We start from the raw sequence: 22,543 nt of genomic DNA, 5'->3' as shown, positions 1-22,543 counted from the left end.
GATGCCTTGGGACATCCGTGACACAGCTTTAGGGGGTCACACCTCCAACTTCCATCTGTGACAGCAGACAAAAATCCCCCAGCATGGACACTTCTGTGCAAGCGCCCTGCAGCCTGCAGCCTTCCAGCCGCCCCCGGGCAGTTATTCTTAGACTTAAATGGACCCAGAAAGAACTCTAAGCTGTTTCAAGCTTGGCTATAACAAACCAACCCAAATCTCCTTTAAAGAAAAATAAAAGGAAAGGCTTATGCGGTGAATCAGCCAGACAGTCGGCAGGAGCCCCGAGGGAGCCTTCCTGGACCGCACGCCTGGATGTCAGGGTGGGCGGGGAGGAAGCAAAGCCCCTGCTCAAAGTGGACAAAGTCACTGTCGGCTGCAATTAGCCTAAATGTCAACCACCTGGTTTTCAATGACGCGCTGAAGAGACAGCAGTGCTGAATCCACTCAGCTCCTGAGCGAGGACGCTCCGGGACCCCACCTGTCTGTCGGTTTCACGCCAGGGAAGAGGAACACCCAAGGCCAAGGTCTTGAAAGGCAAAGGTGACCCGCATCCATGGAAACAAAACCATCAGCAAAACCAGAACAAAACTCCCAAGAGCACCCCGGCCACGGTGAGCCCGCTGAAGCCTCCGTGTCCCCAGGCCTCCTCGTTCCTGCCACGTGACACCAGGCCAGTCACCACCTTTGCAGTGGTGAGGCTGCACCAGCATCTCGAGAGCTGGACAGAGAACCGACCTGTGGCCTGAGTCAGCACCTGCTCCTCTAGGTTAGCCGCCGGGTGTGGGCTAAGGAGAGAGGGTCAGGACCGTTACCCACAGAGTGGAGACACGGTAAAAGTTTTCACATCCCGTTACTACTCAGCAACGTCCTTAGCAACAAGGTTCATGTCTTAGCTCTCTAGCCCCGAGTAGAGGCAGGATTCAGCAGCTGGAAATCCCCAGAATTACCCATTTCTGGAGCCCACCAGCAGGGTGGGAAAGGAGCTGGTCCATCCCCAAGGGTGACCATATTCATGGCACGTGTGGGTTTGCCCCAGTGCTCGAGGGACTTGGGGTGTAAGCAGAGGGAGACTGTGGGCTGCAGAGCGCCCTCGGCCCTGGACAAGGGCTTCCCTCCTCTTCCCAGACACACACCTGAGCTCAGACGGCCTCCCTGCGATGTCGACAAAAGCCAGGAAAAGGTGGATTCCTCGTGGGCCTGACATTCAGATTTCAAAGCATTCAGAGCAGGACCCAAGGTTCTTACTCTGGACTCATGAAGGCGACACATCTCACAGGTGTGTCCAGCAAGGCAGCGGCCTTCAGTTTGCACAAGGAAACATCGGGCCAGTTTAAAAGGCTGGAGGATTATGTAAAGGCTGGGGTAGGATCCGATGAGCCTGAGACAGGGAAGCAGAGGAGGGAGGGTCTTTCCAAGGGAACACAGCAGGTTCTGAGATGCATGAAAGAACGTGGTGTACACCTGGGGGAGTGTCATGGGTGCGGGGGGGACAGGACCAGGACAGGGGAGAGAAGCTTTATGCCAGACGGGAGCTGGGTCCTGCTACTCACGAGCTCAACTAAATTCCTCTGTGCTTTGGTTTTCCCATTGACAAGGATGATTTTTAACACCCCTCCCAGCTCTGATATTCCGTTATTCCATCTTTCCAGGGGCCAGTAAACTTTTTCTGGAAAGGGCCAGACAACATGTATTTTACTCGGCTTCATGGGTCTTAGTCTCTGTCACATGACTCAACTCTGCTGTCGTAGCCTGAATGCAGCTACAGCCAGCAAGGGAATGAATGGACGTGGTTGTGTCGCTAACACTCTATGGACCCCGAAATGTGAATTTCACCTAGTTTTCAAGTATCACAAATATTACTCTTCTTGGATTTTTTCCCCCAACCATTTAAAAGTGGACAGGTGGGATAAACAGAAAGGTCATACATATACTTATATATATACATATATAACTGAATCCCTTTGCTGTACAGCAGAAATTATCACATTGAAAATCAACTATACTTCCATAAAATTGAAAAATAAAATGAGATACTAAAAACAAGAAGTGGACACGTGGTTGGCTGTGACCCCGCGCCACTTGCTATGGATACGGGGGTGATGGAGTCTGCCCTCACTACAAACACCCTGGAATCTGAACTTGTTGACTTGTTAGTCAACAGGTCACGTCTTCTCCACCGGCATGTCTCAAGCTGTGACGGGCACACGAATCACCTGGGGACGTGGTTAGAATGCAGATTCTGACCCAGTACGAGTCCAGGACGGGGTCTGAGATTCTGCAGTTTCGAACCCGGACGGCCAGACCCAGAACCGTGCTCTTCACCCCCAGCAGCCGCCTAGATCCCGCATGTTTACGTGTTTAAAGACCCCACATGCTGCTGGTACACGGAGCAGACGTGGAGCTGCCAGAGTCAAGAGCATGAAGGTGTCATCTCCCCCTTCAGAGACCTTGGGATCACCTCTCTAGGGATCCACAGTCCTAATTCTCTGTAGGCTACGTTCCTTGCAAAAGACAGTAAACACCATCGAGTGTGCTGTTATCCTTATTCCAGCTTTTCTCTTCTAGGGGCCTTGCACTCCTCAGGTGATAAACACGTGCATCACGTCTACATCACGTCTATGGACACTGGCTCTCTCTTCCCTCCTTCCCATCCCTGTCAACAGGGGGAAGCATGCTGGCACCCGCGAATCCCCTGTGGGGACCAGGGCCTGGGGACACGTGATAACTGCTGCTAGTACTAGGTTTGCCCTGTTTCTTCAACCAGCAACACCCAGCCACAAGGCTACCTCCACGGCTACAAATACAAAGCTTTTCTGTCATTTCAGGAATTCACGAGGATGGAACAGACGACCGGGGTGTACTGTCTTCTTCTGGTTTCCCAACAAAATCACTTCCATAAGATAAATTATACTGAAAACATGTTGCCCTGCTGTAATATAAATGCATTCAGCCTCCCTCACAGACTAATAAAAAATTCTGTGCAGTTGCTTTCAGAGGCTTCCTTGGAGTTTGCTCTGCTGAGGGGCAGGGCTGACCCCATTACAATGATCTAATGGAGGGGTGAAAATGGTTTCCAACACCACGCCTTGTCCCATTTTAGTTTAAGATTTTGCTCCTAAGACAGAACCGAAGCACAAAGATTAAAATAAAATCTCTTTTAACTGATGTACATTTAATAGATTTTTTTCCTCTCTTAACATCACACAGTTCAGAAAGTAATTATGTAAGCCATTTAGGGGGGACAAAAGCAGAATCCGTATCAGGGCACTTAGATTTTCTGTTGTGTCCAAAAGGTCATCTGAAAGTACTCAGGTTTCCATAGTAACAGTGGCAGGCCAGATCAAATCAACAAACAGCTACAATTTATCTGAGGGTCTCCAATGAACTATTTTTTTCCCATCGAAGATATCCTGAATTAGCTGAAGTCTTCAAAGATAATGGAGGCTTTTGGAAAATCCGATTTCAACACCAGTAAACAGAAGAATGCTTGCTTGCTCTTTCCACATATAACCTAGCAATTGAGTCTCGTGTGCGGTGATTTAAAATACCTTAACTCTAAGCGTAATCGGATCACGTTTTGTTAATCAGTAACAAGGATAATCTCAAAACGTTTCCCCAGAATAAACAAGAACAGATACATATGTATCTTCAGGCATCTGCAGAGTTTCCAGGGTGACCCTGGCTAGTAGCTTGTGGAGCTCTACCACAGATCCTGCAAAGCAGCTCATTCTCATGGGCCATGGGGATCAATTTTATCTTGGCTTCTTTTGGGTTTAGACCAAATGGTCACAAATACAAAAAGCTGTGAAGACACAACGTCATACATTACTGACAGAAGCCACTGCTAATCCAGCTTTAGATTCTGACCAGTGGACATTCTGTAGAATCTATTCAAACAAGTCTTCCAAATAAAATATTTCAGCCACAAAAAGCTATTGTCACCTGTCTCCAAAATACCTGTTAAAATCATCATGGCTCCGGGATCCCAGTCTTCAGGTCACACGTTTACTACAACACGAGACGTAAGACAACCGTGTGTTCAGAAGACAGGCCAGAGGTGCCCTGCCCCTTCACTTCCCTGGATGTCTGACCTCCGCTCACAACTTTCCAACTAACCAGAAAATCTCAACAGATTTCACTGTGACTTTTGAGATTATTACTAGAAATGTGTATTATTAAATTACTAGATAACTCAAGTATCACCCCAGCTTTCTTATATCCCTGTCTCTAATACAGTTACTTGGCCATGCAAAACAATTAGACTTACCTGCACCCAGTAATGGGCTCAGAATCTTGAGGGGATCTATTTTGTGAAATCCAGGTCTCTTGGAAACAACTGATTTCCTAAGCCCGGGAAAAATACTGTACATCAGAAAGTCATGGGTTTTGCATTTCAGTCCTCATCTTGCAAGAAACTGTTTTTCTTCATTGGGAGGAATATCTTAGACTAGCCTGTCCAGATGTGACTTACAGACGTAATTTTACATTTTCTAGTAACCTCATTAAAAAGATAAACAGGTGAAATCCATTCCAATAAAAGTATATTTAATACTAACACATAAAAGCAAAGAACACGAAGTAGAATAGAGGCATTAAATGTATATTTAACCCAAGAGATCCAAAATATTATTTCCACATATAATCAACATAACAATTATTATTAATGAGCTATTTTACGTTCTCTTCTTTTTACTGAGCCTTTGAAATCTGCTGTGCATTTCATACTTACAGCACGTACAACTCAACTCAGACTGACCACATTTTAAATGCTCCATAGACTCATGTGGCCAGTGGCTGCTGAAATGGGCAGTGCAGCCCTAGAGGATTTTCAGGGTAAGGGAAAATGCAGCTACGTGCCACGTGCCACAGGAAACAGCCGAAGAAGAGACGGCCTGGGAAGCCCGTCCTCTGAAAACATCATCAAGACAGGAGAATGAGAGTTCAGCCTCAGGTTCCGGAGGGCTGTGAACACTGGCACAACCAATGCACTGGTCTGCTCTAAGGAGTGAGGCCTTGACGATGTTTCTAATACTCAGACAGGGGTCTGGAACGCTCTTGCCTTCTCGTAGCACCTCTTTTGCACACATAAATATAGTCTCGGAGTTTACACGTTTTTATAAACGTAAGTCAAAATTCAATTTGAATAGGTAATGCCTTTTTCACATAATCAGCTTTGATAAAGGCAAAATGGAGTCCTAGCTAACATTTACTGAGTATTCACCCTGTGTCAGGGACCAGGCTAAGCAACGTACATAAATGAACTGCTGTCGTCCTTGGAGCAATTCAGTAAGTAGTACTATTATCATCCCCGTTTCATGAACAAGGAAACTATAAAGATCAGAGAGTTTAAGACTCTCACCCGACGTCACCAGAGCTAGTAAGTGGAAGAGCCAGGATGTGAAGCCCCAGAGAACGATTCCAAGCTGTATATTCTTCCTAGAATACCCTGCCCTGAGTAACCTGTCCAAGTTCAGACATGTGGGATGGAGATGAGCGGGATTTGAACCCCGGCAGGAAGGCTCCAGGGTTGGGCTCTGTTTTTTTTTTTTTCCCTGTACTCGGGCCTCTCACTGTTGTGGCCTCTCCCGTTGCGGAGCACAGGCTCCGGACGCACAGGCTCAGCGGCCACGGCTCACGGGCCCAGCTGCTCCGCCGCATGTGGGATCCTCCCGGACCGGGGCACGAACCCATGTCCCCTGCATCGGCAGGCGGACTCTCAACCACTACGCCACCAGGGAAGCCCTAGGGCTGGGCTCTTAACCACACGAGGCACTACCACTTCTCAAAGGAACGTGGTACCCGTGCTCAACACAGAAAACACCTGGAGCTTAGCCATTATCTCCTGCTCCCTGAAAGGACAGGATGGGAGATGGTGGTCAAGACCACACCCCACGAGCAACTGCTGTGTCTCACACACGGTCATCAATTTCTCTCTTTTCTATAGAACTTTCAAACTATTTCCCTACAGGGAGCTCACACTGCAATTTAAATAAATTCATCTTGTTTTCCGGAACGCTTATACTCCATGGAGTTATTTATGAAATACCATCTGCCAGCCTCCCCTGGGGCACTACTTTCCGTTATTTTCTGACAACAGAAAAATTCCGACGCAGACAAAGCCCGAAGCGCGTGGCCTCTGAGCTGTCTTAATTCCGCTACGGATGCGTCTGTTTTGCTTCTTAACTTTCTTTTTAATATTAGATTTTCACTTACGCTGGAGTGGAGCAAGGCGGGTAGCAAGAAGAGAAAGAGACGAAGGTGCTTTTAACTGCTTATCATGTTGTTTTTTAAATTATCTAAAACAAATGACGAAAGTGACGAATCCACGACAGTCAGGCAGAAGGGTGAGGCCTCCTTTGAGGAAAGCTGCTTGCCTTTTTTTTTTAAACCTTGGACTCTCCTATAACCGTAACGACGCGTGTGGGAGACAAGCAACCCCACAGGTAGAAATGAGTTCCTTTAAAGCCCATCTGTACCTGAGAGTCAACAGAATACAAGTTAGAGGTAGTGGCAGTGATACTGGATTAAAACCTGATGAAGGTTCTCGTCTCTTCTGGCTCAGTTGCTCCCCGGGTAGCAGGGCTGGTCTTGGTTAGAAGGCCTTGCCCAGGGATGAGGGGCCAGGCCTTAGGAGAAGGCTCTGCATCAGACCCTAGGGAGGGAAGGGGTCCTCTTCCTCGCCTCCCCTTTCCTCCTCCCATTTTCTTGATTCTGGGACAAACCCAACTCTGCAGGTAGATGTGGCCCAGATGGCTCCGGGGAAGAGTCAGCCGACTGACAGACACAAGGCAAAAATGCTCCAGCTCACTAATAACCAGGGAAATGGACAAATGCCAGTAGGTCCTCTGAAAACGCTTTCAACGAGGAACAGGTGTGGTCAGAAGATATCCTTTCTTCCAATGGGTAAGCTGAATGTCCTGTAGAAGTCCCCAGGCATAGCTCAAGATGCGAAAGGTCCAGACCCTGGATTTGGCAAGAGATCTAAACAGCAACATGGCACCCACAGAGCTGCTGGGCTTTCGTGTGAGTGGATGACGGGCCCTTTCTGTCGTTGACCTAATGAGTCATTAGCTGCCACTCTCCTGGTGATTAATTATATAACCTGCCTTCATTCCCGGTGGCTTACAGCCAGCATCTTCCAGATGTGCTCACCTGGAGTGTTTAACCAGGACCCTAAACCAAGCCCCTGCAGAAGCGCCCATGCAGACTGACTCCTCAGCGTCAGAATTCTCCTCCCCTGAAAACTGCTGAAACCCTGTTTTGTCCAGGGATTATCTGATCCATTGCCAGTTACACGAAGTTCCCAATTTACACACATTATGTTCCAGAGATCCATGTCAATGTAAATGAGGATAGATCTCTCCATAAAAACAATGTTATTAAATGGCGATACAGTTCTTACCATTAGGCCTCTATTTCATCATACGGCTGGTCTACAGAACTTCGAACGTGCCCATTATTTACAGCATGATTGCAACGTGAAAATTCATTTTTTTAAGGGAAGCTCCTAAAGTTAAAAAAAAAAGTGCCCTCAATAACCTAGTTTTTGCAATGAAACATATAGAGGGGGATGATGTTAAGAGCTAACACTTGCACAAGTACGCTTTTAGAACTTTCCTACTGACTAATCTTCGAATCAATTCTGTTAAGTAAATAGAGCTATTATTCCCATTTACAGTGAAGGACACACACAGGAAGGTCACATGGCTAATAAGTGGCAGAACCAGGTCTGATTCTCGGGTCCACGGGCTGAGCCAGGGCCAAATCCATTTGTTGACATCTTGTCTGGGGCTGCTTTCATGCTACGAAGGCAGAGGTGAGAAGTTGTGCCAGAGACCCCGTGCTGTGCAAAGCCGGAAGCATGTATCATGGGACCCTTTAAGGAAAGTTTGCTGGGCACGGCTAACCCATCGCTGGATCACCTCTGAGGGAAAGTAGCCCCTCTTCCTGGCCTCTGACCACAAGCCTCACCACGGGGAGCGGGGCCCAGAAGCGGGAGGAAGGAACAGGAGACCTGGATGTCCTCAACAGCGACGGGAGGTCCAGGGGGTCACTGACCAGCACAGGGGGTTATGTTTATTTCCCAATACGCTTCCTGCATCGTTCCCAAAAAGATCTGAAGCAAGGCTCACAGGTACAGAACCTAACCTCCACAGATGGGGGGACGGTTTGCTTTATTCATTGCTGGAAACCTTATTAGTGAACAAATGAACAAATGTATAACTTATGTTTGTGAATCGGGGTCCACATATTTGAAGACAAACACGGAACAGGTTAAAGGCCCGCGGATGCGCTGCCCGTGAATATCACAGTCAAGGTTCTGGCTTCGACTTTTAGGCAGACGAATTCCGGTGGGACAACACATTACAGAGTAAGGTCATTTCCAACCATCCTGGGATTCTCCTGGGCTCCTAACAGCTTCACTCACTGATCATTCTGTTTGCCAAGATTCTAGAATCAACAATAAATTTGAAATCTTTTCCCATATTATGAGCAGATAAATACTAGTGCAGTGGCTGAGTTGTAAACGTTCATCTGTTTTGATTTTTCTTTCATAAGACAATGACTTTTAATTTCCGGGGAAGGATTCGAAAACCAGAGTTGACTTAACTCTTCCTAGAAAACAGAGCTGGACACGGAAAGAATAACCCTATAGACTAGGGGTTCTACAATCCCACTGAGGAAGGCTTGTTCCTAACAAGACTAACTGTTGTGTTGTGTTTCAGCCAATCCTGATTCACCACGGAACTTGAAATTTTAAAGAAAATTGCACTCAGCTGAATCAAACTGGGAAAGTATCCGTAAACGAGTGGGTGTGGGGCGGGAGCACTGGTATGGAAAGCAAGTCCACGGCATGTATCACGTGGAGGGAAGGGAACACAGGGGATTCTGTAGATGCTGGGAGGTGGTCACGCTGCGGCTGGGGGCTGAGAGGGACGACACAGGGGCGTCCAGAGGCAGCATCCTAACTCACAGCCTGATGCCACTGGGGCCCATTCGGGCAGGCTGGCTGCCACCCAGGGCTGCCCCAACGCGGACCTGGCCTTCACAGCCTGGCTCACAGCAGTCTGGTGCTGGGGAAACCCCGCAACTTCCTCATTTCCAGACCCCACCACTGGACAATCGAGGCCCTGCCTAGAATCCGATCTGCCCAGTCTGAACGGCCGCACGAGAGGGGTCCCCAAACTCTCAGCACCTCGGTGATGCTGGCAAGCGGCTTCCCGCGCAGCCTCTTGCAGAGCGCTTTACAAATGCTCTAAGTGAGCCGCGGTGACTGGCAAAGCCTGGGGACACAGCCGGGGGGGCGCTGAGAGGAGAGGCTGGAGCGTGGTCCACCAGACACCCCAGGCACAGCGCTCACCGAGCTGGACGGGGGAGGCCCTTCAGCAAAGCCCGCGACGCCACCGCCGGGTCCGTGACGTTCACACCCCCAGAGCTGAGGTGGTGAAGTTTGGAATGCTGACCTTTGTAAAAAGCTAAACTCACCGCCCAGAAAAACAGGAAGGTCACTCACCAGGAAGCCACGGAACTGAAGCCTGAGACGTGCGTCAGTGTTTTTCCACCAGCAAAGAGAAGCCTCAGACGTTACCACGAGCGACACCACCGCGAGGCCCGAGCACCCTCCTCCCCCAGGTGCGCCCCGCACCTCCCGCGGCCCTGAGCCCCACGGCCGGTGACCTGCACCTGCACCCCACGCGGGACGCAGGCAGGGTCTCCTTAGCCCCTGGGTTCCCTTCCGTCCTGACGCTCTCTCTAGAAGGGTTCCCTTCTCAGGGGGCGGGGGGCACGGGGTCAGGGAAGCAGCCCTCCTGGCAGCATTCCAGGCACCTGTGCTCCTGTGGCGGGGAGCGGGGGGATGGTGACGGGAAGGAAGAAGCAATCAGACAAGAGCCGCGCCTCACAGAGGCCCCTGAAGCACCCCCAGACCCTAGCGGGCAGCCTTGCACTTGAATGCTTCTAGCTATTGTAAGCCTCTTCGCAAAGAACTTCATCTCTGTTTCTTGGGGGCACAGATTACAAGCTGGTTCTCACTGGATGGATCCTCCCTGTGTCTAAGGCAGCAGATACATGTTTGACTTGCACGAAGTTCAACCTTTAATTGGCTGCTGATGCTAAACTGAATCAGAACATGCGCCGCGTGAAAACCTGGCCTTGCGGCTTCCCCGGAAGCACTGGAAGATTCGAGCTCGGCCGCCGTCGGCTGGGGCCCGGCGTGGGGGTGCCACCTGCGCGCGCACCGCAGCCCGCTGTCCCACCCGCCCAGAGGCCCGCCGTCACCGCCATTTATTTATATTCTCGGGGACCCATTTCACCCCTTTACGCTCCCAAGGGCACCCAGGCTCGCAGCCCCTGCCCTTAAGTGTTTGCCATCAACAGCCTCTTTAACCAGGTATCGGTGACAAAGCACTTTGAACATTTTTGTGTTTTACGTTCTTTGGAACCCAGTCTCTCTGGATATGGCCTGTATGCGTCTCTGGGACAGGATTTTATTTGGAAGAAGAAAGCCACAGCAAGAAGAGGAGGCACACGAGAGCATCATCACGTTAGTGCCAATGGTAGGTCTCTGTGCAGACGCGTGTGCGCACGCGTGTGCTTCTTCAGGGTGGGGGAACTGCAGGGCATCCTAATGAGCCCGAGGAAGGGAAAGCTTCCCAAGGGACGGGCCAGGTACAGAGACTCTGTGGGCTGCTAGAATGAATCTCTCCAACAGCCAGCGCACAGGTGATTAGAGAAACAGGGAAAAATGAAAAGCTGTGACTTGGAACATACGGCGGATGCCTGGAGGAAAGAACGTTCAGGAAAGGCCGAGACGTCTGCTAAGTAGTGAGAAGCAGGGACTGACAGGAGGAGAGAGAGGGAAGTCGGGGTGGCAGGTGACAAAACCGGGACAGAGGCAGACACGCACCCAGGGGGAGGATGAGAAGGAGCTGCCCTTCCCAGTGATCTGCAGCGAAAATTAAGCTTCTGGCCTGATAATGACACCTGAACAGCCTCCCAGGTTAAGGCCCAGGTGACTTCCTGCCCACCTGGAGGAGGCTAGACCCGGGCCGTCTCCCCGCTGATGCCAAACCGATTCCTTAAACAGGAACCAACCACACTCACTTCTGGGCTGTTTCCAATCTCCTGTCCCTAAACGATCAAAGCCACAGAATGTCAACAGCTTGCAAAGGAAGGTGATCGCGCAACGTTCACGCTTTACATAAAGCACAAGATTAGCGTTTAAATGACGGTCTGCCTCCCAGACACGGGGTCACAAACACCTGGCCCTTTCTGGAGTGGAGTTTTCTACGCGGAAAGGTGGTCAAGCCGCTGCTCTGTCTCCTCACCTCGAACTTCTGCCTCAGCTCTGCGTTGCCTTCCTCATCGCCTTCTGGAATGGGCACGTTGTAGTACTCACCCTCTTCTTGGTTCAGCAACTTGTACCTTTCAGAGACAGGGGGGAGGAGGGGGTGAGCCCCACACTGGCACCACCCAGGCTCACCCCGCACCCCAAGGCTCTAGTCCAGCTGTTTCTGAAATGCATCCCCCGGGGAGATGGTACCCAGGTAACTTCGTGATCAACAGTCACTCTGGACTTAAACCGGCCCGTTTCCGGAATCTCTAGTCGTGCTAATATTTCCAGACAGTTAACCCTTGGCTCACACAGACACGCTCGGACTTCCTCACCATCCACTGGCCGGCATCTTCATCAGCTCCGAGACTCCGAAGGAAAGGGACCCCATGAAGTCGTTCCTGGTTGTTCGATCCCAGTCCCAGATCTCTACGGACAGTCGTCGATCTTTATCTGAAGGTTTTAATTTGCTACGAAAGAACACACACACACACACACACACACACACACACACACGGTTATCTTGATCATGATTTTGGGGGAGATGTCGCATGCTCATGATCTGAGCCTGAGATTCAAAAAAATCTTGTATTCAATTCTCTTCCTGGGGTTCCCCATCATCAACAAAGTACCAGCCCCTTGGCAAACGAGGCTCTAGACTAGGGGTTAGCAAATTATGAGCCAAGGGCCAAGTCAGGCCCACTGCTTGCTTTTGTAAATAAAGTTTTATTGGAATACAGTCATGGCCGTTTGTTGAGATACATATTGTCTATGGCTGCTCTGAACCTAGAACAGCATAGCTGTGTACCTGCAACAGAGACTGTATGACCCATAAGGTCTAAACTATTTACCAGCCAGCCCCTCACAGAGCAAAGCTGGACAGCCTCTGATCTATATCCTAGACAGCTCCCTTCTGGTTGTGCACAAATGCTTCCTGTGCTCTCCTCTACAAAGAGGACCTCTTGCTGTGCTCAGCTGCACTCAGTGCCTTCTTGCTCCTGACTTGCTTATGCCACCCCCTCCTCCCTTCTTTCCCTCCTCCCATCTCTGCCTCTGAATTCCTCACATTCCTTTCACATCCACTTTAAATGGCACCGTCTCCAGGAAGTCTTCCCTGCTTAGACATAAGGATGATCTTCCCATTTCAGTGGCAACAGCAGCTTCTATGGTACTCACTTACTCCATGTTTTTAAAATTATTGTTTAAACTCTTACCTACACCCTCCTGTAACCCTTAAAAAAAACCCTAAGTCCATCAAGAGGTGGGACACACTATACATTTTTATATCATCTGTAACGTAAAAGAATTTTTTTGTACAGAAGTTACTGACGGTAATTTGGGGCCTGCGTCATGTAAGTCTTGGTAAACCGAGTTTCTCTCCATCAGACAGGGGTGACCACAGCTACCTCTCTAGCTGCCACAGGAGAAGGGCTTAGGGATGAAGCAATGTTTAAAGACGTTTATAAAGCCCAGCTCATCACTGCTAACAATGTGAGGGAGGAAAGCCATCAGAAAGAGAGGATTCAACTTACAACGTAAAGGACTCATTCCACTGGGGGTTCAGTGTGGAACGGATGGTTTTGGTTTTTTGTTTGCTTTCGTTCTTGGGGTCAGGAATAAGCTTCAGCTTCACATAAGGATCTGAAAGCCCATTTGGATCCATAGGGATGAGATTTTTTGCATCTCGTACTGTGAAGAGAGAAGGAAGAAAGATCCAATGTTACAAAACTAGAACAGACCCTCGTTGCCGGGCATCCTGCATCAGGACCCAGCTGATCGAGAGACGTCAAGATGGTGTTGAAAGGAGAGGAGGTTTGGATCAAGAGCCTCGGACCCTCAACACGAGAGGAGCTGCCCACCGCCACCCCGGCCAGGGGTAACGGGTGTTGGGGAGGCCCCTGTGGTCAAGCCTTGAGACTCGGCATCAGCCTGGTCCAGCAGCACCTGTGACACCTGGGTCACACCCCAAACCCGTGAAGCAGCATCTGCATCGTAATGAGATCCCCAGGGGCCACTGGCAGCCCCCTCTGGGGGAACTGGCCACCTCCCCACCCGAGCAACCGGCAGGCTAGTCCACGGCCCAGCGGCACTTGAACGCCTGGAAGTCATCTCTTTCCTTTGCAAAGGCTGGTGGTTTCTAAACTGGCTGTATGTTAGAATCGCGTGGGAGGGGGTTTGAAAATTCCAACGCTCACAGCTAACTTAGAATCTCTAGTCGGGGTGGGGGCAAGTTTTTAGACGCTCTCCAGGTGAACCCTTGTGCAACAGGGGCTAGAGCTACCAGTGCACAGGCAGTAACGCAGGAGGTGCCTCACAGGGGCTACAGCCTGACACCAAGGGCACGCCCACCTTCCAGCAGCACCTGGGGTGGCACCTGGGCACCGAGGAGACACACAGACTCACAGGCCCCACTCCAGAATTTCAGACTCTGAAGCGTTTCCTAAGACTCCAGGTGACCCCAACGTATATTCTAGATGAAGAAGCACTCGTATGCAAATGCAAAATAACCAGGAGGAAAGGCTGCTTCTCCCGCAGAGGAAGGCAGGCTCAGAGGTGCAGCTGGCGGAGGCTCGTGACAGTGCGAGGGCTGAAGCCCCTGCCGGTCAATCATCCATCACTCTGATAAGAAGGGACAGAGGCCGGAGCCCGCACACCGAGGTCTTCCTCACCCTCTTCCCCAACGTGGCTGAAATCTCCCATCATCGGGGCCCCTGGTGAGCTGGATGCCATGGGGACACATCCACCTGGGACCAGGATCTCTAGGCCAGCGACTTTCACAGTGCAGCTCCTGGACCAGCAATGTCAGCATCACCGGCTGAGTCAGAACTTGGGCAGGGGGGTGCGGTCAGGTGACCTGTGTTTACCAAGCCTCTGGGTGATTCTGTGGGAAAGCTGGCGGACCACTGCTCCAGCCCGTTAGCATAGATAGTCAGCTTAGTTTGACTGTTAAATGAGGGGTTTGGAAGAATTTCAGAAGAAGGTGCTACCGTTGGCAGTGGGCAGGGATAGAGGGGGATGGAAGGGTGCTAAAGACACTGGTCTCCGGGCAGAGCCCTAACGGCAGAAGCCACAGACGAGCGTTGCCCGAAGGCCCGGGGACACGCTGAGTGCTGTCACCTTCCTTGCCTGGAAGCCTTGGCACCGGAAGGTGACAGGTGGGACCGTATTCTAATGGTCTGAGGGGCAGTGAGCTGCCTCAGGGCGACAAGCCACAGAGAAGCCGGCCGTGTGTTTCTCGTACACCACTTACGCCCTCCAAGGATTTTTCCCCGTGAGACAGTACCTAACCTCATCCAGCTGGCAGGGGACAGACAGAATCAAGTACGCACCCCAGGATCCGTAGCTCAGCCAACGTGCTTCCAAAGCCCACCTCTATCGTGTAACCCCAAGTACTGGAAACTTAAGTTCATGAGCCTCTGTTTCTTCATCTAGAAAAGTGAACAGGGGCATATTTCCAGGGGTACAGGATTGTTGGGAGAATGAAATAACGTATATAAAATGCCTTATACTGTCGGCAACTTGGAAAATGGTGGAGGAGAAAAAAGACTGCACGACGTGAGCACGTACGACGCCCCAGACGCAGTGTTTCGGCCTCATCCCTCTGCCCACAATTTCAAAATCTTCAGTGAGGTGGGAGGTCCCAGGGGCCCTGGACACCTGAGAATTCCCCCAAGCTCACGGAGGTTTTAACGCAACGCAGAATAAAACAGCAACCCGAGTATCACAAAAGATGAAAACTTTGAGCATAGAAATGAAGTTCTCCCACGGAGAATGGAAGCGCCAAAGGTTCTCTCCAACTGATCACTGGAATGAGAACCAGACGCTTTTTAAAAGGCAGAACAAAGCTCCGGAACGTCTAACACGGAGGCTGCATCCCAGATGAACTAATGAGGAACCGTCAAGGCTGCCAAGAGTCCTGCCAGGTGCAGAATGAGTGTGGGCCCCGGCTTTTCCATCCAAGAGTGAGAGTCCTGACGGCCGGCACACACACAGTCATCTACGGCCTATGTCTTCTGAATGGTGATGAGTTAAAGTCTTGACGGGATTAAAGCTGTGAGCTTCCTACTGAAATACTATCATTTAAGTTGAAAACAGTCATCAATTCCAACTGTCACCCAAGTAGACACTGGGTCCAAATTTCAATTTCTTAGCGTAGTGGAGAACAGCCCACCTGCCCGGACACCTGAATCGGGCTTGGGAGCCACCAGCTCGGGGTCCCATCTGCTTGGAATGTGGGCTCGGGGACCAGGCCGCCTGTGTTTGGGTTCTGGCTCTGCTGCTTTGTGGCCGTGTAACCCTGGCAATAGACTTAACCTTCCCGTGCCTTGGTCTCCTCATCTGGGAATTACGAGAATTATATGCGTTCCTACATGTGGAGTGCTTGGGACAGTGACAGGCCCACAGCGAGAGCCAGTGATGATTATTATCCTTGTTGCTGCTGATGCAGGTTTCTGGCAGAGCACAACCCCGAACGCTTAGGCGTTCAGAAACTGGCCTGAGAGCTTCTGCTCTGAAGAACTGTGTGGCGCCTTGGCATTCGCTGTTTCAGAGTGAACGTCTGCTGTCACTCCAGAACTTTAACAGAAATATAGAATATAATTATATGACCATCTTTTGGCTTGAGGTGCCTATTTTGAAAGGACTGGATGTCAAGCCCAGCCTTGAGAAAAAGCAGCATGGGGTTGAAAGATTCCATGATTTCCTGATAATGTAAGAGATCCCTTCTGGACAAAATCCATTCAAATAAGATGATGGAGATCGAGAAATACCTCCACGGCGCCCCAGAGATGCCTGATATAGGTGGCCAGGCGAGCCCGGGACATGTGAGTTTTGAATTAAGTGTCCAGGCGTATGGGGAGAGGCTCACATGAGCTCTGGACCGGACAGCCCTCGCCAGACTGGGGAGTCTACCTCGGAGGTGTCCCAGCGTAGACGGAACAGCCAACACTTAGGAACGGAGCCAGGGGTTTTGCCAAGCACCTGCCTGATGGGGAAGCGGAGGTGAGGATGCAGGACAGTGGGCAGGAGGGGTGGCCGCCAGGCTCTCTCAGGGAGGCGAGCCGTGCCCACAGGCGCGTAGCCAGGGACTGCCTGAGGCCCAGCTGAGGATGCACAGTGACGGTCAGGCTCACCGTGCGGGACAGAGGCTGCAGATGGTGGCTGACCGCTCGGGGCAGGATAACTTAGCGGCCAGGAGCGTGGGCAGCTGGCTTCAAATCCTTGCTCTAATGCTGATTAGCTGTATGACTCGGGACAAGTTACCCCACTTCTCAGCTTGTTCATCTGCAAAACAGGAACCATAACAGCGTCTGTCTCATAGGGTTGCTGTGAAGATTAAGTGAGCTAATACATGTAAAGTATAGAGAGGGGGACCTGGCGTGTGTGAGCTGTGGCCTAAGCACTGGCCATCACTGCTCGTGTTACACAGTGTTTGCTACCTCTAACATCATCGTCACCACCACCGCTGCCACCTGGCCCTCATGTCCAGTCCAGGAAGCAGGGCTGTCTCCTCAGGGTAAAGAAACCAAGCTTACTAAAAGGACAGTTCATAGAGCATGGAGTTTCCAGACCTCAGGGTCAGGCCAAAGTTCAATAGTCAGCTCTTAGTTGTTCCAAAATAGCTTGGGATTAAAAAAAACCCAAAAAACAAAACCCCAATTCCATGCAATCCTTGATCCATTCAGAGAATGGTCCAGATGGTCTCTTGATCCCAAGAATATATGCAGCGTAAATTATCAACTGTGACAATACAACAGACACCCCTGAGCTCATCCTCGTCACCTAACATAAGAGCCAACACCCCCGAACCCACCTAGAGCCCCCCCCACCCGTCCCACCTGCCTGCCTCCCTGGGGTTTATAACCTCACGCTGAGGTCACCTTAGGGCACTCCGGCCGGGCACGGGGCAAGGGGAGGCTCTGAAGGCTTACAAAGCAGAAGTTTTGTCGAGGACACAGCTGCATCCCCAGCGCCCGCGGACTGGACTGGTCGTCACTGACGCACAGCGACCTTGTCCATCACAGAGTTCACATCTGGGCGGGGACACCGGTGATGCCCAAAGAGGTGCCTTCCGATTCAAGGACCACGCAGCCCTTCAAATGATCTGTTCTGCTTTAGAAAATAATTCTCTGCTTTCAGCGCCTTCTTTCCTGCCTCTAAGAGCATGCTTGCTCGTGGCATCTGTTTAAAAAGCCAACAACAAGCACAAAGGTTCAGAACAGGGACTTGCTGTGAACGGCAGGCCTGTGGAGTGTGTGCGGACCCTGTGAGCCCCTGCCATCTCCAATCTCGCTCCACAGCAAAGGCAAGAGTAAACAAGATGCTATAATCCTACCCCACAGCAAGGAAAAGCAAAAGTTATGTTTTCCGACACTACCAGAAACCCCCCACAAACTCTTCTTCGTTTAAAGTTACCAAGAGCAAAAGAGACGTGCGTGCAAACGTGCCGGGGGGACAGGCAAGGGCAGAAAACTGGCAAAGGGCCAGCGTCTGTGGACACGTGATCCTGGAATGGGGTCTGGGGTCATGGAAGGGAATGGAACCTGGGGTCAGCGTCTGTGGACACGTGATCCTGGAATGGGGCCTGGGGTCATGGAAGGGAATGGAAGCTGGGGTCAGCGTCTGTGGACACGTGATCCTGGAATGGGGTCTGGGGTCATGGAAGGGAATGGAAGCTGGGGTCAGCGTCTGTGGACACGTGATCCTGGAATGGGGTCTGGGGTCATGGAAGGGAACCTGGGGTCGTCTGCCATCAGGCAGCAGAGTGATGGAGGCTCCCAAATCCGTGAGCCATGTCCTCAAACATAGAGCATTAATTCTGAGAATTATCAGAGAGCTCTAGACCTGTAAGTTAATTCCTTATAAAAATACGATCGCACTTGAATGTATGTTTAACAACAGAGAGATCTGATGGGTTATTTCATTCCTCAGAGATTCGCCTTTAGCAAGAAGGCGGAAATGGGTCTGGGGGTGTGCGTGGTCTGTCATTTCTCCATTGAGAACGGCTGGCCTTGACCACATGGCATGCAGGGTGTAGCTGGTCCCTGACTCTCTGCTTCCCAGGAAGCTAGTGGACATGGCGGCGATGGGAAGGGACCGCGTTCCTGGGGAGACCACTGCGCGGCAGGCGCTGGTGTGAGCTCTTCACACTGCCGCAAGCCCACCTGTAGACGGGGACTCAGAGGCAGAGAGAGGTGTTACAACCTGCTTGCTACATAAAGCCAACCAGCGGCCAGGCCGGGGATGGCTAGCAATTGTGTAAAAGCCAGCTTTCCCTTGTTATTGGATAAAACTGACTCGGTCCAGATGAAGTCCCAGGGGAGAGGTAGTAAAATTGGCCTCGGCTTCTCCCAGACGATGGGGAGGAAGCAGAGGCCACAGAGGCCTCCACTGGAAGGAGGGAGGCGGCCGAGTGTGGAGGGTTAAGTGAGCACACTTAGGCTGAGCTGTGGACGTGGCCCAGAGGGGCTGGTGGGAAGGACAGTAAAGCTGTACGACTCCGTTTCTGCTTTGGTGCCTTGACCTTAGCTAAGGCGGCTGTGGCACCGGCTTAAAAGATGTGAGTGCAGTGCTTTCCAGGGCACAATTCTAAAATCACTTAGTGTGCTGGGGTGTTCTGGTCACTAAGTGGTCTCTACAGCTGGGCCTCTGGGACAGGCTGACATCAGCCTAAGAACTGACAGGCCAGCGCCTGGACCGAGACCACAGTGTCCGCAAGACTTGGGGCCCGAAAGCATCCAGCGCTCATGACACTGAGGAGGCCAGAGGGGACGCTCTGCCCACCCACACGCAGGAACGATGCTGTGTGCCAATAAAGCTTTATTTAAAAGAAACAGGCTGTGGGCCAGATCCGGCCCTCAAGCCACAGTTCATGGATCCCTGACACAGAGCCAAGCCCCCCCCACCACCACCACCGACACAGCGAATGTCTGAGGAGAGACTGACCCGGGAGAGGAGCCTCTGGGCCCTTCTGGCTCCTCCTGAGCCCTGTGAACTCTGACCTCGTCCTGTGAACTCTGACCTCACCCTAAAGCTTGGGAGGGTCCTGGGCTGGGGCTGAGGAGAGACAGCGTGTCCCCTAACAGGAACCAGAGTTCACCTCTGTCCTCTGTTTCTCACGTCCTGTCCTAGAACCTCGGGAGCGGACACCTCTCGCGTGTACTCATGCCTGCTTCCTCCCCGCCCAGGCTGCAGGAGGCTTCTAGGTCTGCACAGGAGTCTGCTCTCCTAGACAAACCAGATTTGCAGCCTCCTGGGGGCCCTGACCTGCTGCAATTTGCCAACCCCTCCCCCCAGCCCGGTCACACCCAAGTGCAAACAGTGAGCGTGATAAGGCATCAATGGGGCCATTCTGGAATCAGGCAACAGCTTCTCTGGAAGCGGGAATTTTAAAGGAATCCCTGGATGCAAACCAGCGGATCCACCGGAGGAGCGACCAGCACGGACAGGCCCCTGGGCTTCCCACTCCATCGGCCTGGGCTCGCAGAGCTAAGGGCTTGTCCTGCTGAGAAAGTCTCCCTCCCGGTAGCCCAGGGGGGCCTCGTTCAGGAGCGTCTCAAGCACCGATGGGCTGCATCAGATAGAAAAAGGGGAAAAGCCCTCCCACCAGGCCGAGCAGCTCAGAAGCCCAGCCCCACCAGAGAGCTCCTTCCCCGGTCACGGAACTAGGAAGGACACCCTGTTCCCAAGGCTTGTTTCTGCCTCTCCTTCGGGCCTCCACTGACGATGCTGCAAGAGTAGAAGCCGTGTCTCAGAGTCTGTCAGTTCTGCACCAGAAGCCAGAACTCGTGGCAAATTCTGCTGGGGAGACTGGTGGGTGACAGATTGCTTCCGGAACAGGATGTACCGAACGTCCTTCGCACGAGGTGTTTCGGGGGGCGGCCAAGCTGTCTACCAGCAGGCCGGGATCTGAGCTCCTTGAGCCGTCGGGGGGATGAGCCCCGGCCGGTGTGGGCAGGTCCCAGGTGGAGCTCGGGGCCCCGGGAAGGGCCAGGACCCGCCAGGCCACAGGCCATCGGGTGGCCCAGGAGGTCGCCGCGGAGGCAGGGCGAGGGCAGGCTCGGCTGGCACGAGGGGCGGGCGCAGAGGGCGAAAGCGCCCGAGTCCTCCCTGGCGCACACGGGTGTCCACGGTGCTGGGTGACACGGCCACCTGACAGCACCCTGGGCCCGTCTTCCTTCTCTTTAAGCCACAAGCTCCCTGAACACAGGATTACAGTCTTATGACAATTTTCGGGCACCCATGGGCCCTGGGTTGGGGGTCCTTACTGGATGCCTTCAGAGCCAGTGCCCCAAGGACAGAGGGACCTTCCTTTCTCCACACCCTTCAGGACCTGCGTCTAAGGGAGAGGGAGTGTCCCTCTGGGGGGACTCCTACTTTGCCGGGGGCGGGCAGGGGTCCGGAGCAGCCCTCGCGATGGGCAGTGAGGACGGGCTGGGACCGCTCCTGGACGGGAGGGAGGCCTTGGTGGGGCAGGCTGCCCACAGGTTGCGCGGTTCTCCATGAACTCACGGGTGCCCCTAGTGGCCGAGCCTGATCTGGCGGAAGAAGGTCATTTCTCCAACAGTGAAGGATGGGCATCTGCTGGATGGGGAGCTGATGGGGACTCGTGGGACCGGTCACTAGGGCGCTTTAGCAAGGACACACAAAAGCCACGTCACTCCCTCACGAACGAATCGGGACAGAGAGATCTTCAATCACAGCTTGAGTGACACGGCAGTTTTAAGGCTCCCAACCTAGAAAAGAGGTCCACAGCCTCCATTCTCTGTTGTTTACTTTAACATTTCTATCTCAGTTTTAGGGACACTCCACACCCGGTTCCACATTCGCCTGGCAAGACTGGAGCTGGCCCCGGTCCTGACGGGTGGATTGTTAAGTTTGTTAAACAGCTAACCGCACCCAACCCATCACGCTTACCGCTAACCCCGCCGTGATACTCCCTCCACGCCGAGGAGGCCCGTCATTTTGTTCCTAATGATTCTGAAGCCCTACTGCCTAGAGGAGCTCCGCGACACACGCTCAGTAACTGTTTCCTAAATCGTCGAATCTCCACGCCACCCTTATACCCTGGGCCCCCCGGGGTCCACGCTCCATCCATCCCTCCCAGGGCTACAGCCCTGACCTGGGCACCACACCCATCTTCTCGGACCTTCCCTCCCCCGCCCACCGGAACTTCATCTCCACAGACTTCGTAGCAACTCGAGAGCAGGGGCTGCACCAGGCCCCACCTGGGTGTCCCCCTCACCTGGTCAGCACAACCTGCGAGAGCCCCGGGGATCCTCGTTGGGCTGAGAAGCTAAAGCAGACTCTGGAACGCTGGCAAACGCCGCTTCTCTGGGCTGCAGTTCATAACGCGTCCATCTGGAGGGACTCTCGGACAAGGAAAAACCTCACAGGTCTTTTCAATGGAGAATAAAGCCGGGCCAAAAGGAGGCGGGCACTTTTCAGTAAACGTTAACTGCTCTGAAGAAAGGGTCACTGAGCCACAAAGGCTAAAGGACATGACATGGCCCCAGATTTCAGGGGAAACATACCGGAAAGGACCACTTACACTCGGGAAAGGGCCATTCGCGTGCAGAACATCTCTGGATTTCAGGAATAAAATGCAAAGGTGTCATCAGCCACAATGAGCCATTTCTGACTGGGTAACAGTCAAAACTGTGATTCTGCGAACAAACTGGGCTCCTGGTGCTGTTTGCTTTGCTCCATCTGATCTAATTACAATGCGTCAAGTCTGCTGACAGCGTCTGTGTCAAAACCCACAGAATTCCGGATCTGATCTCTTCCATGTTATGAAAATGTGACCCATATGTTTTGTCCTATTTGCTTCCGTTATGGCCAAAGACAAAGGCAAGAAAAATGAGCTACACTAAAAATACAGCTGCTCAGCCCTCCCCCACTGGTACATACATCCGGATTCTGGGACCCTCACCATCTCCCACTTCAGGACCCATTCACTGAACGTTCTGTTTCACTGGTGAGACTCACTATTTGGTGGTCAGAATGTAATTTCTGTCCCAGGAAATCCAGTGGCATTCAATGCCAGGAAACTCGAGTCAGCAACTCTTCAACCAAAATCCCACAAAACTTATGAAAGAGAACTTAGAGGAGTTTGGTGTGAGAAGAGAAAAAGCAACTTTTTGTCCTTGGAAAAGAATCATAAGTATTTCACTACTTTCCTTCTTCCGGTTAGTGGAAAATAATTGCTAGTAA

At 51.9% G+C, this 22,543-nt stretch overlaps 1 protein-coding gene across 4 annotated transcripts in view; it reads right to left on the bottom strand.

Moving 5' to 3' along the window:
* PRKCA (protein kinase C alpha) overlaps positions 1–22,543 on the bottom strand; it is a 370,931-nt gene that overhangs the window by 64,571 nt on the left and 283,817 nt on the right. For all 4 annotated transcript variants that reach the window (XM_022589847.3, XM_089901750.1, XM_030762139.2 and 1 more), the window contains 3 exons: positions 12,865–13,021; positions 11,668–11,802; positions 11,328–11,424 (listed from right to left, as the gene is read on the bottom strand). In XM_022589847.3, coding sequence (XP_022445555.1) covers positions 11,328–11,424; positions 11,668–11,802; positions 12,865–13,021 — 389 coding nt within the window. The remainder of the gene's footprint in view (positions 1–11,327; positions 11,425–11,667; positions 11,803–12,864; positions 13,022–22,543) is intronic.

This window comes from Delphinapterus leucas, chromosome 19 (genome assembly GCF_059928025.1).
Source record: "Delphinapterus leucas isolate spDelLeu-1000000601 "Yukka" chromosome 19, BTC_Dleu_Yukka2, whole genome shotgun sequence".
In the NCBI taxonomy this organism is placed as follows: Eukaryota; Metazoa; Chordata; class Mammalia; order Artiodactyla; family Monodontidae; genus Delphinapterus; species Delphinapterus leucas.
This window is presented reverse-complemented; position numbering and strand designations above follow the sequence as displayed.